At 34.3% G+C, this 13,014-nt stretch overlaps 1 protein-coding gene across 4 annotated transcripts in view; it reads right to left on the bottom strand.

The window, feature by feature from the left end:
• Positions 1–13,014, bottom strand: part of LOC106131665 (microtubule-associated protein Jupiter) — a 140,851-nt gene that overhangs the window by 3,108 nt on the left and 124,729 nt on the right. For 2 of the 4 annotated variants that reach the window (XM_060949975.1, XM_013330834.2), the window contains 2 exons: positions 1,951–2,101; positions 1,031–1,178 (listed from right to left, as the gene is read on the bottom strand). In XM_060949975.1, the coding sequence (XP_060805958.1) occupies positions 1,031–1,178; positions 1,951–2,101 (299 nt within the window). Of the gene's footprint in view, positions 1–1,006; positions 1,179–1,950; positions 2,102–13,014 lie in introns of all 4 variants that reach the window. The other 2 variants (XM_060949976.1, XM_013330835.2) reach the window with 2 other exon arrangements.

Below are 13,014 nucleotides of genomic sequence, written 5' to 3'. Positions count from 1 at the left end.
TGATGTAAATAAATATTGGCTCCTAAATTTGCTTACAACTAGGTTATAACTTATATCTACCGACCTTAGGCTAATAAAATTGATTTTTCTCTTAAAGATTAAAATTAATTTATTCTGTGTTATATTGTGTAGTTTATTATATACATGCATTCACACTATGATCAGTGATTATAATAGATGAAATTGTTATGTTTATTTTCAGTTTATGAATGTTTTAATTACAATTATTTCCATGCCTCATTCTCAGACTAACTTCAATCGTATTATGATACATTTTTTGATATTTTTTGTTATTAACATACAAACAATTTAGTACATTATATCGATCAGTTTTGAATGGCAAGTGATAAAAGTTAGATGTCGTTTCGTAATCAATCACAAGCTAGTCCTAGCGTGCTGAAGTGCCGGATTAGATTTGCCTGAACATCACGCGAGCGTGCAGTTGCCACAGAGTTTAGTGCTGTCTGCATACGGCAACAACGTTTTAAATGTGGAATGGATTGTTTAGGAAACCTCGATAGACGTCATTTTTTGTTTATTAAAAAATTGCCTTTTTTATTTTTAAGTTTTTGGTGGCCATACCTCGGCTAACAGTTACTTTATAATACTAACTATTACTATTCAGTGACACTGTTACACCCCCCATCAGGTAGAGCCAAAGTTTGATGGTTATTACTTCCTTCAAGAGTGTGGAAGAGAGGTGAATTCTCATTTGCTTCAAAGTCTTTAGAAACTTCTAGTCTGTACTTAAAAAACAAAATCGGATAACCTGTGTCCATGTTTGTATCTTTAAAAAACTACCACAATTATAAGACTGCAAAATCGCGTCGCCTGTGCTATGCCAGATTTTGAATAACGAACACTTTAAATAACCTTGGCAATTCATTGGCTTATATTCATAAGCGCACTGCGCGGCAAATTTAAAAACAGGCGAATCCAAACCACATCCAAACGCGCCATCCCCCATAGCGTTTCGTGCTGCGTGCCTACATCTGAATGGACTCACAGTTTTCCCCGTCGGTCGTCTCACCTCGACTGGGCGTCGAAGAGGCGCTGCCATTCGTCATCTTCGACGGCGACTGAGAGGGACTCCCGCCATTTATCTGCGAATCGCCGAACTGGATGTTACTTCTGATGGTGTCCGTGATCAGCGGTGGTGCTACGGAAGTATGTACAGCCTGGAAGGCAAGCGGTCTCACGTACAAAACGATTGCCAAGCCAAATATGTGCGATGCACTGTCCGTTTTTTTTTTTTAATTTTGAATTTTTATGGCGTAGGCATACTTTAAGCGCAACGCTGATTTTGGGCTGCTATTACATTACAATGATGATTTTAATGAAACAAGATTAATCTAATTAAGTTTTTCACCGACTGATATAAAGGTCAATAAAAATTATAATATAATAGCTGTCTTGATGGTTTTCTTTTTAAGTATGTATGTATGAATAATGAAACAAATGTATGAAATAAAACATATGCATGAATAAAAAAATAATTCCCTGAAGCGAGCTTACATTTTGTACAAATTTTCTGTAAAAAAAATACATTAAAACCATTGGTAGAAAATTTACAAAAAAGTGAACATGAGATAGCAGTGGAAAAATATAAAGTGATTTAAAGCTTTGTACCTATGTCTTTTTTTCTTTTATACATCAATTTGAAATTAAAAGTAATTCTTCTTTAAAGCTTTGTTCAAAGCGGAATTAATTTGTAAAGTGCTTAGTTCCATTGACGCTCACGCCAATACATTAATGCGTCATTATGAATTTCAAAATATGTAAAAATATTAAGTCCTCTATGGGCTGGTTTCATGGGAAACTAAGGACTCCTGACTCAATTTGTTATAAAAGTTAAAACCTGAAGATGGAAATCGAATTTTAATTAATGATACGAAAGTTTTATTTTTGTCCAAATAGCATTAGTTATAATCTGTGTCCAACCAAACCCACCTGGCCGAAGAGTCTGGAGTGGGTATCCCTGGGACGGGTGGGGGTGTCGCGCACGACGCGCGGGCGCACGTTGCCATTCTTCACTGGGCTGCTGTCGGTGGTGTCCGCGCTGAAGATCTCCGCGATGCAACTCTTGGGCGCGTTGGGGACCCTGGAATGGGAAATATGTCATCAGCATTTGTTTCAAAACCGGAGAAGTCGACCTTTATAGCTACCAGTTGGACTTAGAGATTAACAGACGGGTACAAGAAAAGGAGTAGATGGAAGAACAGATAATGTCGGATAATGGATGATGATGATGAAGAGATGAGGAATGGACAAAGGCGATTATTGATAGGAACATACATGGTCACGTCTATATCCCCTGTGGGGTAGACATAGCCAACAGTCTTGAAAAGACTGATAAGCCACGTTCATAGGAACATTTGAAGAAAGCAAGGATAGACTTTTGCTCAAAAATGGAACACAAATTACTCAATATCGTCCTTCCGTCAGAGTCGGGTAAAAAGTATGTAGGTAATATCTAAAGTAAAGATATTGTTTGCATTAAAAATAAATTCAATGACTGTCTTATCCCATCAATGTATTCCTTCCAATTAACCAGCGAACAATTGAGAAGGGGAAAGACGGATAAAATAAAAACCTTAACCTGATTAATTTGGACATGCAGAGACTCATTAATAGCTAAAGAAACACTGATTTGTATGATATAAATCCTACCTATTTGAATATGTTACTACCAAATTAGCCAAAAGCATTTATTTATCACAAACTTTGCCCAAAATCTCTTACGAAAATAGATCTAAATGAAACAGCGTATGTAAGGGTTCGTCAACCCCAATGTCAATTTAGCCCCATTACTTTACGAAAATAAACTGAAACACGATAACTACCCCCTTCGTAAAAGTATTTTTTATCTACGAAACTATATATGGTTATTAAAAAATTGGCTTTAGAAAACATGTTGTGTGAATCTGGTCAAAGGCGATTAAGTCATACACAAAATGACGCGTCTTTCTTGGATGCATGGGCAGAGACTAAGATATTTCTACGTGTCACAAGGCACAAAAACAAAAGAAGTAGGTATACACCTACTTCTTTCGCTTCATCCACATTCACTACCCTCTTCTTTTAAAGCTCCTCTTCAAAAGCTTTTTGTAAGCACTAATAATTTTATATAAATTTAAGTTTTTTAGTATGCTAGAAAAGGGCTTGGCTCTATTACTAACCGTTATAATCATTGTGTTCTATAAATAAAGGATGGTCAAACAATATCGGTGCCCGCCAAAAAAGCCCCCTAACAAAACTGGACACGCATTATCATCATTACCTGTAACATCCGGAGGGGTTAGTGTGGTCAGTGTGTCTGTTCACGAACGTGGGACTAGCTATATCTTCTCTCTCTTTCTAACTTTGTGAGTTAAAGAGAGAGCGAAGATGAGATTTGTCAACGATCGTGAATAATCTGGCAGGACGTTGAAAATCGATCGGAACCATTTTCGAAAAGCCATAAAGTTGTTTGCTATGAAATTTCAAACTGTCACCATATGCTAATGTAGCTTCGGGGAATTGCTTTGTCATTTGTTAGGGGTTGCCAATGGCTTCACTCGATACAATACTTTTAAAACGCCTGAACAGAGATCGAGTATACAGATTTTTGCACAGACATTAGTTTGATTGGTAACCGATGCCTTTACGCTTTGGGAAATTATCATTATAGATTGTTAACATACAGGGCCAGCCACCTCTAAGATTAAGCTTGTTTATTAAGAAACTGTGATATGGCCACATACTGTTCGAAGAGTATGGATTAGGTACCTACTTTGTGATAATGTTAACTGGGAAAGTGTGATATGATAGAATTTTCCTTTATTCTCTATACAATTGCATATGCTACGGAAATAATTGAATATGTACCAACATGAAAAACGACCACGCAGCCGACATATTAGTAGCTTGACACAGAACACATATAGAGTCCTATGGAATCTCTTAATTATCAACCTTTTAAAGCTGAATAATTGCCACTCATCCCGTGCATCCTACGCGATGGCACGATAACATTCTGAAGCGCAAACGCAGCCTTAACTTTGTATCATGTCCAGTTACTTCAAGACACGTCTGCTGAAGTGTACACTGCACGATTTTTAGCAAACTGATTTAGGGTCCTACATAGGAGAAACATTTGAAAAGTATAAGTGTAGGATGCCAACGTAAACACCATTTCATAAAACTCGCCTATGCTGGAAGCATAAGAGTACTTAACCAAAATTAGGGATAAAAGTTGCATTACACAGAATACTTATAACATTTTATTTATCTAACATTAGTAACTTTTGTGGCCATTTCTTTATTCCGGTTTTCAAATCATCCAAAGCAAAGAAATATACTATCTACCTAAATTTTTGGTTTCACAAATTCTGTTGTCATTGTATTTCTAAATCGAATATAAGAATCGAAGATAGGAAAATACATATCCTTCTTACTTTCCTACTTACAGTTTAAAGAATAAAGTTGAAAATTCTGTAAGCAAATCGTGAAACTTCGCACGCGTGCCAATTCACGACGGCAGGGCTCTAAGTGGTAATTTGTTGTAATTAAATAATTACATAGGCAGCTGTAAGATTCAATCGATGATAACCTTCTTCGAAGTTGAGATTACTGGCGATGGGCTACATTTAGTTAAGTTTTACCTTTCTTATATTGTATATGTACTTCGTACTGGCATTTAGTAACATTTTGTTATAAGTTTTATCAGTCTATCGACCCTTTTATTAGACTAAGATTATATTGGCATTCATTAAAATGTTCAAGAGTTTTGTTGAACCCTTAGGATCATGCGTAGATGTCTACTTTGTTTTCATCTGTAAAAACAAATATCATATACTGGTACCCCAATTTGACACGTAGGTACCTACTTACATAGATATTATACACAAATACCAAAAAAAAAGTTTTTGGCCTTAGGATCATTTGTTTTTCTGAGGAAATGTAAGTTTAATATAGCTTTTAAAAATTGTATACTTACTATATTTATTTTATAAAAGTAATGATTAAGAAAGAGAAAATTCGATACGTTATAGAACTTAAGTTTAAATAAAGTAGTCGCACTGTATATAGTCCTCTCAGAAATCGATACTCCACTGCGTCATCCGGCAGCTGTGACGCTATCTAGATCATCTGCCATCTCCACGAGAATTTATGAAATGATCGCCAACTTTAATAATCTTACAATGAGTTGATTTTAAGCTAAAATGGTACTATTTTAGAAAAACTTCCATAGCTTTTGTCGATGATTTCGAATTTCAATTTGATTTATTTTTCCCGAATTACAAAAAATCGGAAAATCCTCCTCATACGCTCTCTAAAGAACCAACATACTAAATGTCAGCATTCTTCGATCATGCACCCTCGGCTGTGTCTTGTCTGGCAGTCACAGAAAAGATTTAAACCTTATTGTTTTTCACGTAGATAGTAGTATTCAGGCATGTAACCGGTATTTTTTTTCTCCATCTGTACTTTCAGGACTATTTATCAAGAAAATAATAAGGATTATGACTCCTCTCAAAATAGTTCTAGAAAAAAGTGTCGACGACCTCATAAACTTAATTTACGCATTTGCGTGAGAAACTTATTCAGGTGGTTTTACTTTTTCCAATATAAACTTTTGCGCCTAACAACAAGAAAACTTGGCAAAGTTCTCTGCAATATTAGAAGTTTGTTCACAGGTATTTCAATTCGCTCATTTATTGTTTTTTTAAGAGAGCACTTGTCTATATATAATTTAGCTCCCTGGCTATACCCAATCTGAAAAACATCTTTAATTACCTTCTAATTTAATTTTATATGCATTAAGTCAAACGGAACTATGTATCAACTTTTCATTCCAAATCACATTAAAAATAATATTTGCCAAAGTACAAGAGAAGAGGCAATAAACAATAAACACGAATTAAGTACAATTTCTGTAAACAATACAAGGAAAATAGAACATTAAGCTGGTTTAAAACTATTTTTTATGATAACTGACAAATACATTCGCTAAAATAATTTTAGGCATTTGATTTGATCTTTTAGGCACTGAATCTTAATTTATTACGCAGGCGTTCATATTTAATTAAAGGTTTTTAAAGAGTATGATAAGTATTATATATTTTTTCTTACAATGCTTTCTGTGTTCTCATTATTCTATGCGTAAAGGCACTCGGACGCACTATCTCATATCGTAAGCACCGGTTTGTTAGAAAATTTGCACATTTGAATCATTTACCGCGGAACCGGCGGCGTTACTGCAAACTACTGTTCATTTATAAGGTACCGGGCTTGGGAACGGTGTTTCCAAGTGCGCATTGTTGTAGGGACAGGTGTTCTACAGGGCTAGTTAACTTATGATTTTGATTTTTTTTACCGACTTCAAAAAAGGAGGAGGTTCTCAATTCGACCATTTTTTTTATCTTGTTACTTATTTATTTGGTACCGCATAGAATGTTTTTGTGAAAGACTCAATGGCTAGGGCAAGCTTGAATATTTAGAAATAATACTTGTATTTATTATTTCTATATGTGTTTTCTGTTTATGATTAGGTAAATAAATACAAAATTAATAAAAAAAAACAAAAGAAATATACCGGTCAGCAACTGGTAGGTATACAAGGAAGGAAAACAATAATAATACATCTGGCTGTAGTTTTAAAATAAACGCGACAATATTTAAAAACAGCAAATTATAGTTATTTCACAAAAAGGAATACGTTTCGTATGTTATACCTAGATTTTTGTCATTGGGGAATGTGTGGCCATCGTACAACATGCATGGCTCGTGGCGGTATTACCCCTGGGCATGAATGAGGCAAATTATACGTCATCACGCCTCATGTAATCAGTTTGAAGCACTTAAGCTGACTACCACTGGGAAATCACTAGGAATTAGATGAGTGAAAGGTTTGTGTTAAGGAAATCAATTCTAAATTTAAGATAATTTTGAAATAAAGCTTTATTGAGTACAACGATGCTTAGCATACCTAGATATAAAATACCTTATTATTTTTAAATCATTTTTATGAAACTAATTTATATGCTTAACTTTTTTAAACATGTGGAAAAGTAACTCTTAAACAAATTACTGGCCTGCTTCACTTATGGCTGTTGGTTATATTATATAATATCTACTAAGTGAAAGACATGTGGTAAGGAACTCTCCAAATATTTAACGATAAAACAGGCCCTCTAATACAGCTATCAAACGCAAACATTAATTATACAAAATTAAGCGATAACTTTCTTCGTAAACCACGCATGGTAATCTGAACAATTTAAAAAACAGTCACGGAACATTGGTACAACCACAAATTGTCCCCTCAAGCTGCAATCATTCAGAGCCGTGGGTCGACTTCAGTTATACACTATTATATTTAACACGTGTCTCTATAACAACGCATAATAACAAATCTTATAAACAAACGCATATCTGTTCCTATAATTAGTTACGGGAAGAGAGTGCGTGAGAGTAAAATTTTTAATTGTAATATCCGTGGCCACGTCGACGGCCGCGTGCGCCACACGCGATGAAAATAGGAGACAAGAAACGAACTTCACATTCGTAGGGTTATATGGCCCAGTCCAGCTATAAACGCCAGTAGAACCGAAAAAAAATATGTATCAGAGTTCCTTTTTTAAATATTGATATAAAACACAGAAAGCTTTTTTTAAAAGTAGAACTAAGATTTTTGTTTTTCTGAACATCCCGAGGATCACATAGTTTTATAATATCACTAGTGTGTACGCATAGTTGTAGAAAAAAATTGGTTGGTTTACAGCAGTATTTAGAATTATTTTAAATTTTTTATTTTATAATATTAATATACCTGCCTAATAGGGAAAATAGAAATATGAAAACGAAATCTGGCATATCTGTTTCCGCTTCAAACTTTACTCAGAAGTATTCACATAACATGCGAGTGCAACTTGACTAATGTAGAATTCATATGGCAGTATAGCGCTGGTACAAAAATAAACTTTTGTCTGAAGGGATGGGGAACACAAGAAAACAGTCACAGAATAATAAACAATATCAAAGAAAACATGGGATATGGGCAGGAACTATTTTTAGATAAAATAACTAGTTACTGATCGCGTCTTTTCCTCATCTCAGTCTGTTTATGATAAACTATTTATTTGTTATTAGTAGTAAGTAGTAACTTAAAAATATTTCAAATGAAATAAACTTAAGCATGAAATTCCTTATTATGTTTGGTAAGTATGTGTATACGGCTACTATGATTTTTGTATGCGTCTAAAAACCACCGTGACTAGGATATAAAATATGTACACGTACTTTAACTATAGCTGAATCTCAATTCATCTCATAAAAAGAGAACGTGGCCTTTAATTTTTTTCCAAGAAGTTGGTTGTCTTGAAACAATGAGATTGAGATGAGTTGGGCAGTTATTTTTCGTGTTTCAATACTTCTACTTTCACATACTTGAGTATAAACTTAGCATTAAAGAGACGAGACGCTCACCTAGTCATTTTATTGTCGTTAGAAAGATAACATCTTTAATTTTCCAGTCACTTGCTTTGAGATATCAACTTCAATGTAATTAGCTTGCAATAATTGGCGTATGAGTAACAGAAGATAAGCAATGTTGATAACGTCGTGTTCTTTGATGCTGCATGCAGTAATATGAATCTACCTGATGGAAAAACTTTGTGTCTGTAACCGGTCACATCTTTAGTTGTTCCTTTCATATCCCAATAATCTTGAATAGGCTGATACGCCACGTTCAGCAGTTTGGCTCAATGATAGAATTGAGATTCATATAGTAACAGGTTGCTAAAATCACAAGTTTATAAGCCTATCCCTTAGTGGCTTTTTACGACATCCATGGGAAAAAGATGGAGTAATCCTATTTTTTTTCTATTGGTGTCGGGGACCACATGGCATACCACACAGCAAGTTATATATATAGATATCTATCATGAAATGATCCAGTAAATGTCTGACGCAGCCGTCCTATATAAACATTAAGAATGTAATCATACTTATAAATATTTTTTCAACATACGGAGGGAGTATCACTTGAATGCTGTTTTAAGCGGACTGAACTCTGAAGTCAATAAATAAGTAGCTAAACATGCTTATATGTGTATGCAGATATTTTTAAATTATATGCCTCAAAAATTTCTGACGTAAGTACTTTATCTTCACCCCAGAAATTGCACAAAAACGGTTCACTGATTATAACGATTGTTCGTTAACGCTTGTGCACCATCTGCACTGCGGTTTTGGTTCACAAATGCCAAGATGAAAACGAGGGCAATAAAATGATACCGAGACCGCGTAACACGAGAAGTAACTTTATCATACACGGCGAGAGAAAACGCTCTTCGCTTCCAAACGAAAGGCATTTCATTTCAAATCGATTGTGCACTTTCTCGATTTAATTTTAATCGCATCTTTGATAAAATGGATAATTATTCATCGTTGTTGAGCTGTTTGATTCCCGTCACTTTAGGAACACTCCATCTCTTTCCTATTGATGTCGTGAAAGGCGACTAAGTCGAAGTGACCATGCTATTCTGATAACGAAGAGAAAACATACTTAGCGTGCGCCATCTTCACTTCCTATACAAATTGTAAAAGTCAATCAAGGATATTGTATAAACTTGGTATTCCTTTTTTATGTAACCTGTCACCTATCTGAATCTCAATTCCCAACTGAACATGGCCTGTTAGGCTCTTCGAGATTGTAGGCGCTGTCTACCTGTAAGGGTAATATGAATGTATGCATAGATGTAATATGTATGTATGTTGATTCTCAAATAATAATAACATTATCGTATTGCCCAAAATGGAAACGAAACAGTAAATCACCGATGTAATGAGTTAATAACGATTATTATGAACGTTTAATGTTCACGGTTATGTTCAACCATAATTATACTTACTTTATTAAGAAAGGAGTCTCGATAAAATTAAAGAGAGAAGTTGTAAATTATCAGGGAAACTTTAGTTACCATTTCTTAATTTTATAACGATCTCGTTCCATTATATTTTATGCGATTTAAAAGAAATCAACTTTAAAATAGAATCCGGTTTGACGCAATTTTCATGTTTAATAAGTTTATGAATTACGAGTAACAGAAATTAGTATAATGTTTATTAAAAAAAATTCTATAGGTACTCTGATTTATTTACATATTAACAGAAAATATAAAAAGGAGAGATAAGTTCTGCTTGACATGTTTACCCCAAAATTCATCAATTTTAAAACCTATTCTATACATTTATTATTAAATTAGTGATTTATAGTTGTAAGCACTAATATTCAACAGAAATCTATACTGATTAAAAGTCAATTTTCCAATCGTTACCCACAGTTGCAAATACGAGCTTGTAATAAATAATGAACCAATTTGAATGGCTGATGAACTGCTGTGTTGAGCTGAGTATGCGCCACCTAGGAAATCGGAATATGTATTTAAATTTCCAGGAAATTCAATTATGTGATCGTGATGTTGCATTAATTGATCTCTTTGACAACTCAGTCCTCTTTCCCATATGAGTAGGCAGAGATTACATCTTTGCGTTTTTTGAAAATTTCAGTTCAGACCAATTTCAGTGTGATCAGTGTGCTCAGTGATTCAAGTTTTGTTTAAGAGGATGAGTTAATTTATACCTACGTAAATATAAAAATATCTCTCGGACTAAGTACTTGTTATGTTCTGAATCCAGTATCAGCTTAGTCCGAATATATATTTATTTACTTACAAGTACCATTTATACACAGCTTTTTGTTTCAATCAACGCTCAAAGTCGCTAACGATTCATTTGGGAACACGCTTTAATGAAAAAAGGTGAGAAATCAGCATAATATAACCTGACCTTTGGAAACTTCCAAAAATTTCCGTTCCCGCAAGGCCAGTGTGAACACCTCCTAAGCTAGACCTAGGCATTATTGATTTCAGTCAGCCTTGCTTGACAATGATCTAACATTCCCTTTACGCGAGTTCGCATGTTCCTTATCGCTAAGAGGTGGTAACCTCAAATTTATTGCACTCTGTTATCAATTACACCTATATAGTATTGTCGGTACAAGGTGTTTTGAAATTCAACTGGGCATGAAAGTGCACTAAATATTTAGGTTTGCCTTCATAATGCATTGCATTTAGCAATGCATTTTGAGGTATTAGACGAACGTTTATTCATCATTATTCGTCTAAGTCTAGATGAGGACGATGAGAACGGGAAAGAGGCATAATATGTTTTAATTGTTCTTTTCTTTGTTTTTGCATTTTTGTATAAACATTAAGTTGTATTGAAGTTTACGAGCATATTTTTAAGTTATAATACTGCAAATTAGAAGGAAATTAAAAAATCCATACTGAGATTATAAATGTGAAAGTGTGTTTGTTTCTTCGTCTTTCACGTTAAAACTATTGAACCGATCTCTTTAAAATTTTGCATGTATGTATTATGTATGTTTATAGTGTGGAGCATGGAGAAGGATAAGCAGCGGGTAAAAGCTAGTAGGTAATACTAACGTATAAAAAAACAAGGAAAAAAACCATCCATTTTCTGCGCCCGTCAAGATTTTTCAATTACTCCACGGTGGCTTTGCAAGAGAGCTTTTTGCCAGAGAGCTTTTCGCTAAAGACAGAAATTTTCTTTTTTAATTTTTTCCGCTTTTATGTTTATAATTGTTTATCGCGAAGGTTCAGAAAACTGCGTGTGGCGAGAGTATATTTCTGTACCTATGTGGAAGCTCTCGCAATATGATAAAAAGGTAGTTCAGATCGTAAGTAATAGTTAAAGGAAATCAGTTTCAACAACGAAAACTTGTTTGAAGAAACAATGCTACCTTAGATAATAACATGAGAATTCTAAAGCATAGCGAAAACATCAACCTTCCACAAACAATGAATCTTATTTCCAATTAGTAAATTGTATTTTGCTTTGAACAACAAGTTATGGCAGGTGCGAAACGAGAAAAATGCACGGACATTCCGCAAAAACAAAGAACGTTACGGTTAGCGGTTCTGCTTAGCACCTGCTTGTTGTGAAAAGGGTTAACTTCTATATGGTGAATACAAATAAATAGGCCCTTTGTGGAGACCCTCAGTACTTTACATTAATTATCAATGGTTCAAGGTTTTTGTGGCTGTGTCTTTATTGAGTTAAGAAAGAAAATGAAAGTTATGCTCACTAACATACTTTTAATTTATTTATATACTTTACCAAAATTTAGAAAATCTTCCAGAGATACGTAGTAAGCATAGAAATTTAAGTTAATTTCTTAAATGATTATTCAACGACTACGTATATAGAATAAGTATAGATTTTAATAGAGGGGTCACTTATCGCATCGAACGGAAATACCTCATCATACCAATCACTGTCTACACAAAAAAGTATGCACTTTCGTTATGGACTTAATTATAAGTTGCCATAAGATAATAAAAAATGCAATTGTGACTTTTTGTCGCAACGGAAGTGCAGTCCGTTCTTTCGAATGCTAATTGCGGAAGGCTTAGATCGTATGATACGACGATTATGGTAATAACGTAGATTGATCTTCGGCTTAATAAAATAGAAAGTAAATAATAGGCAATGTTTTTGTAGTCCACTAACTACATTTTAGAACGGCGGTATGATTTATTAATGTCACGAAACGACCGCGTCTTCAACTTTGTGCAAAGATATCATTTGCGTTCGTGAAAGCGTAATCTGATATAGAAATTATCGAAAATATACACATACGGACATTTTGATATCTTTGTCTTCACGAAAATAGAAATAGTGAAAGAATTGTAATTTGAACCGGAAATAATGTGTAATTTGATCCATTTTTTTTTTGTTTTCGCTCGGAGATGAAAGATGCTCGGAGCGGTTAATTATAAAATAGTTGGTATTATTTACGCTAGTTTCTACTGTCTGTGGTATGATAAATGGTTGGTGGCTGTTGTAAGTGGATTGTACTGGTATGTAATACGAATAACACGAGTGTTTCTGAGATCATCTCGTCAGATATTTGTAGTAAGAGTAAAAGTCTTGCGTGCCTCGGAC

This window comes from Amyelois transitella, chromosome 20 (assembly GCF_032362555.1).
Source record: "Amyelois transitella isolate CPQ chromosome 20, ilAmyTran1.1, whole genome shotgun sequence".
Taxonomy (NCBI): Eukaryota; Metazoa; Arthropoda; class Insecta; order Lepidoptera; family Pyralidae; genus Amyelois; species Amyelois transitella.
The sequence above is the reverse complement of the archived record's forward strand: the minus strand, read 5'-3'. Positions and strand labels throughout refer to the sequence as shown.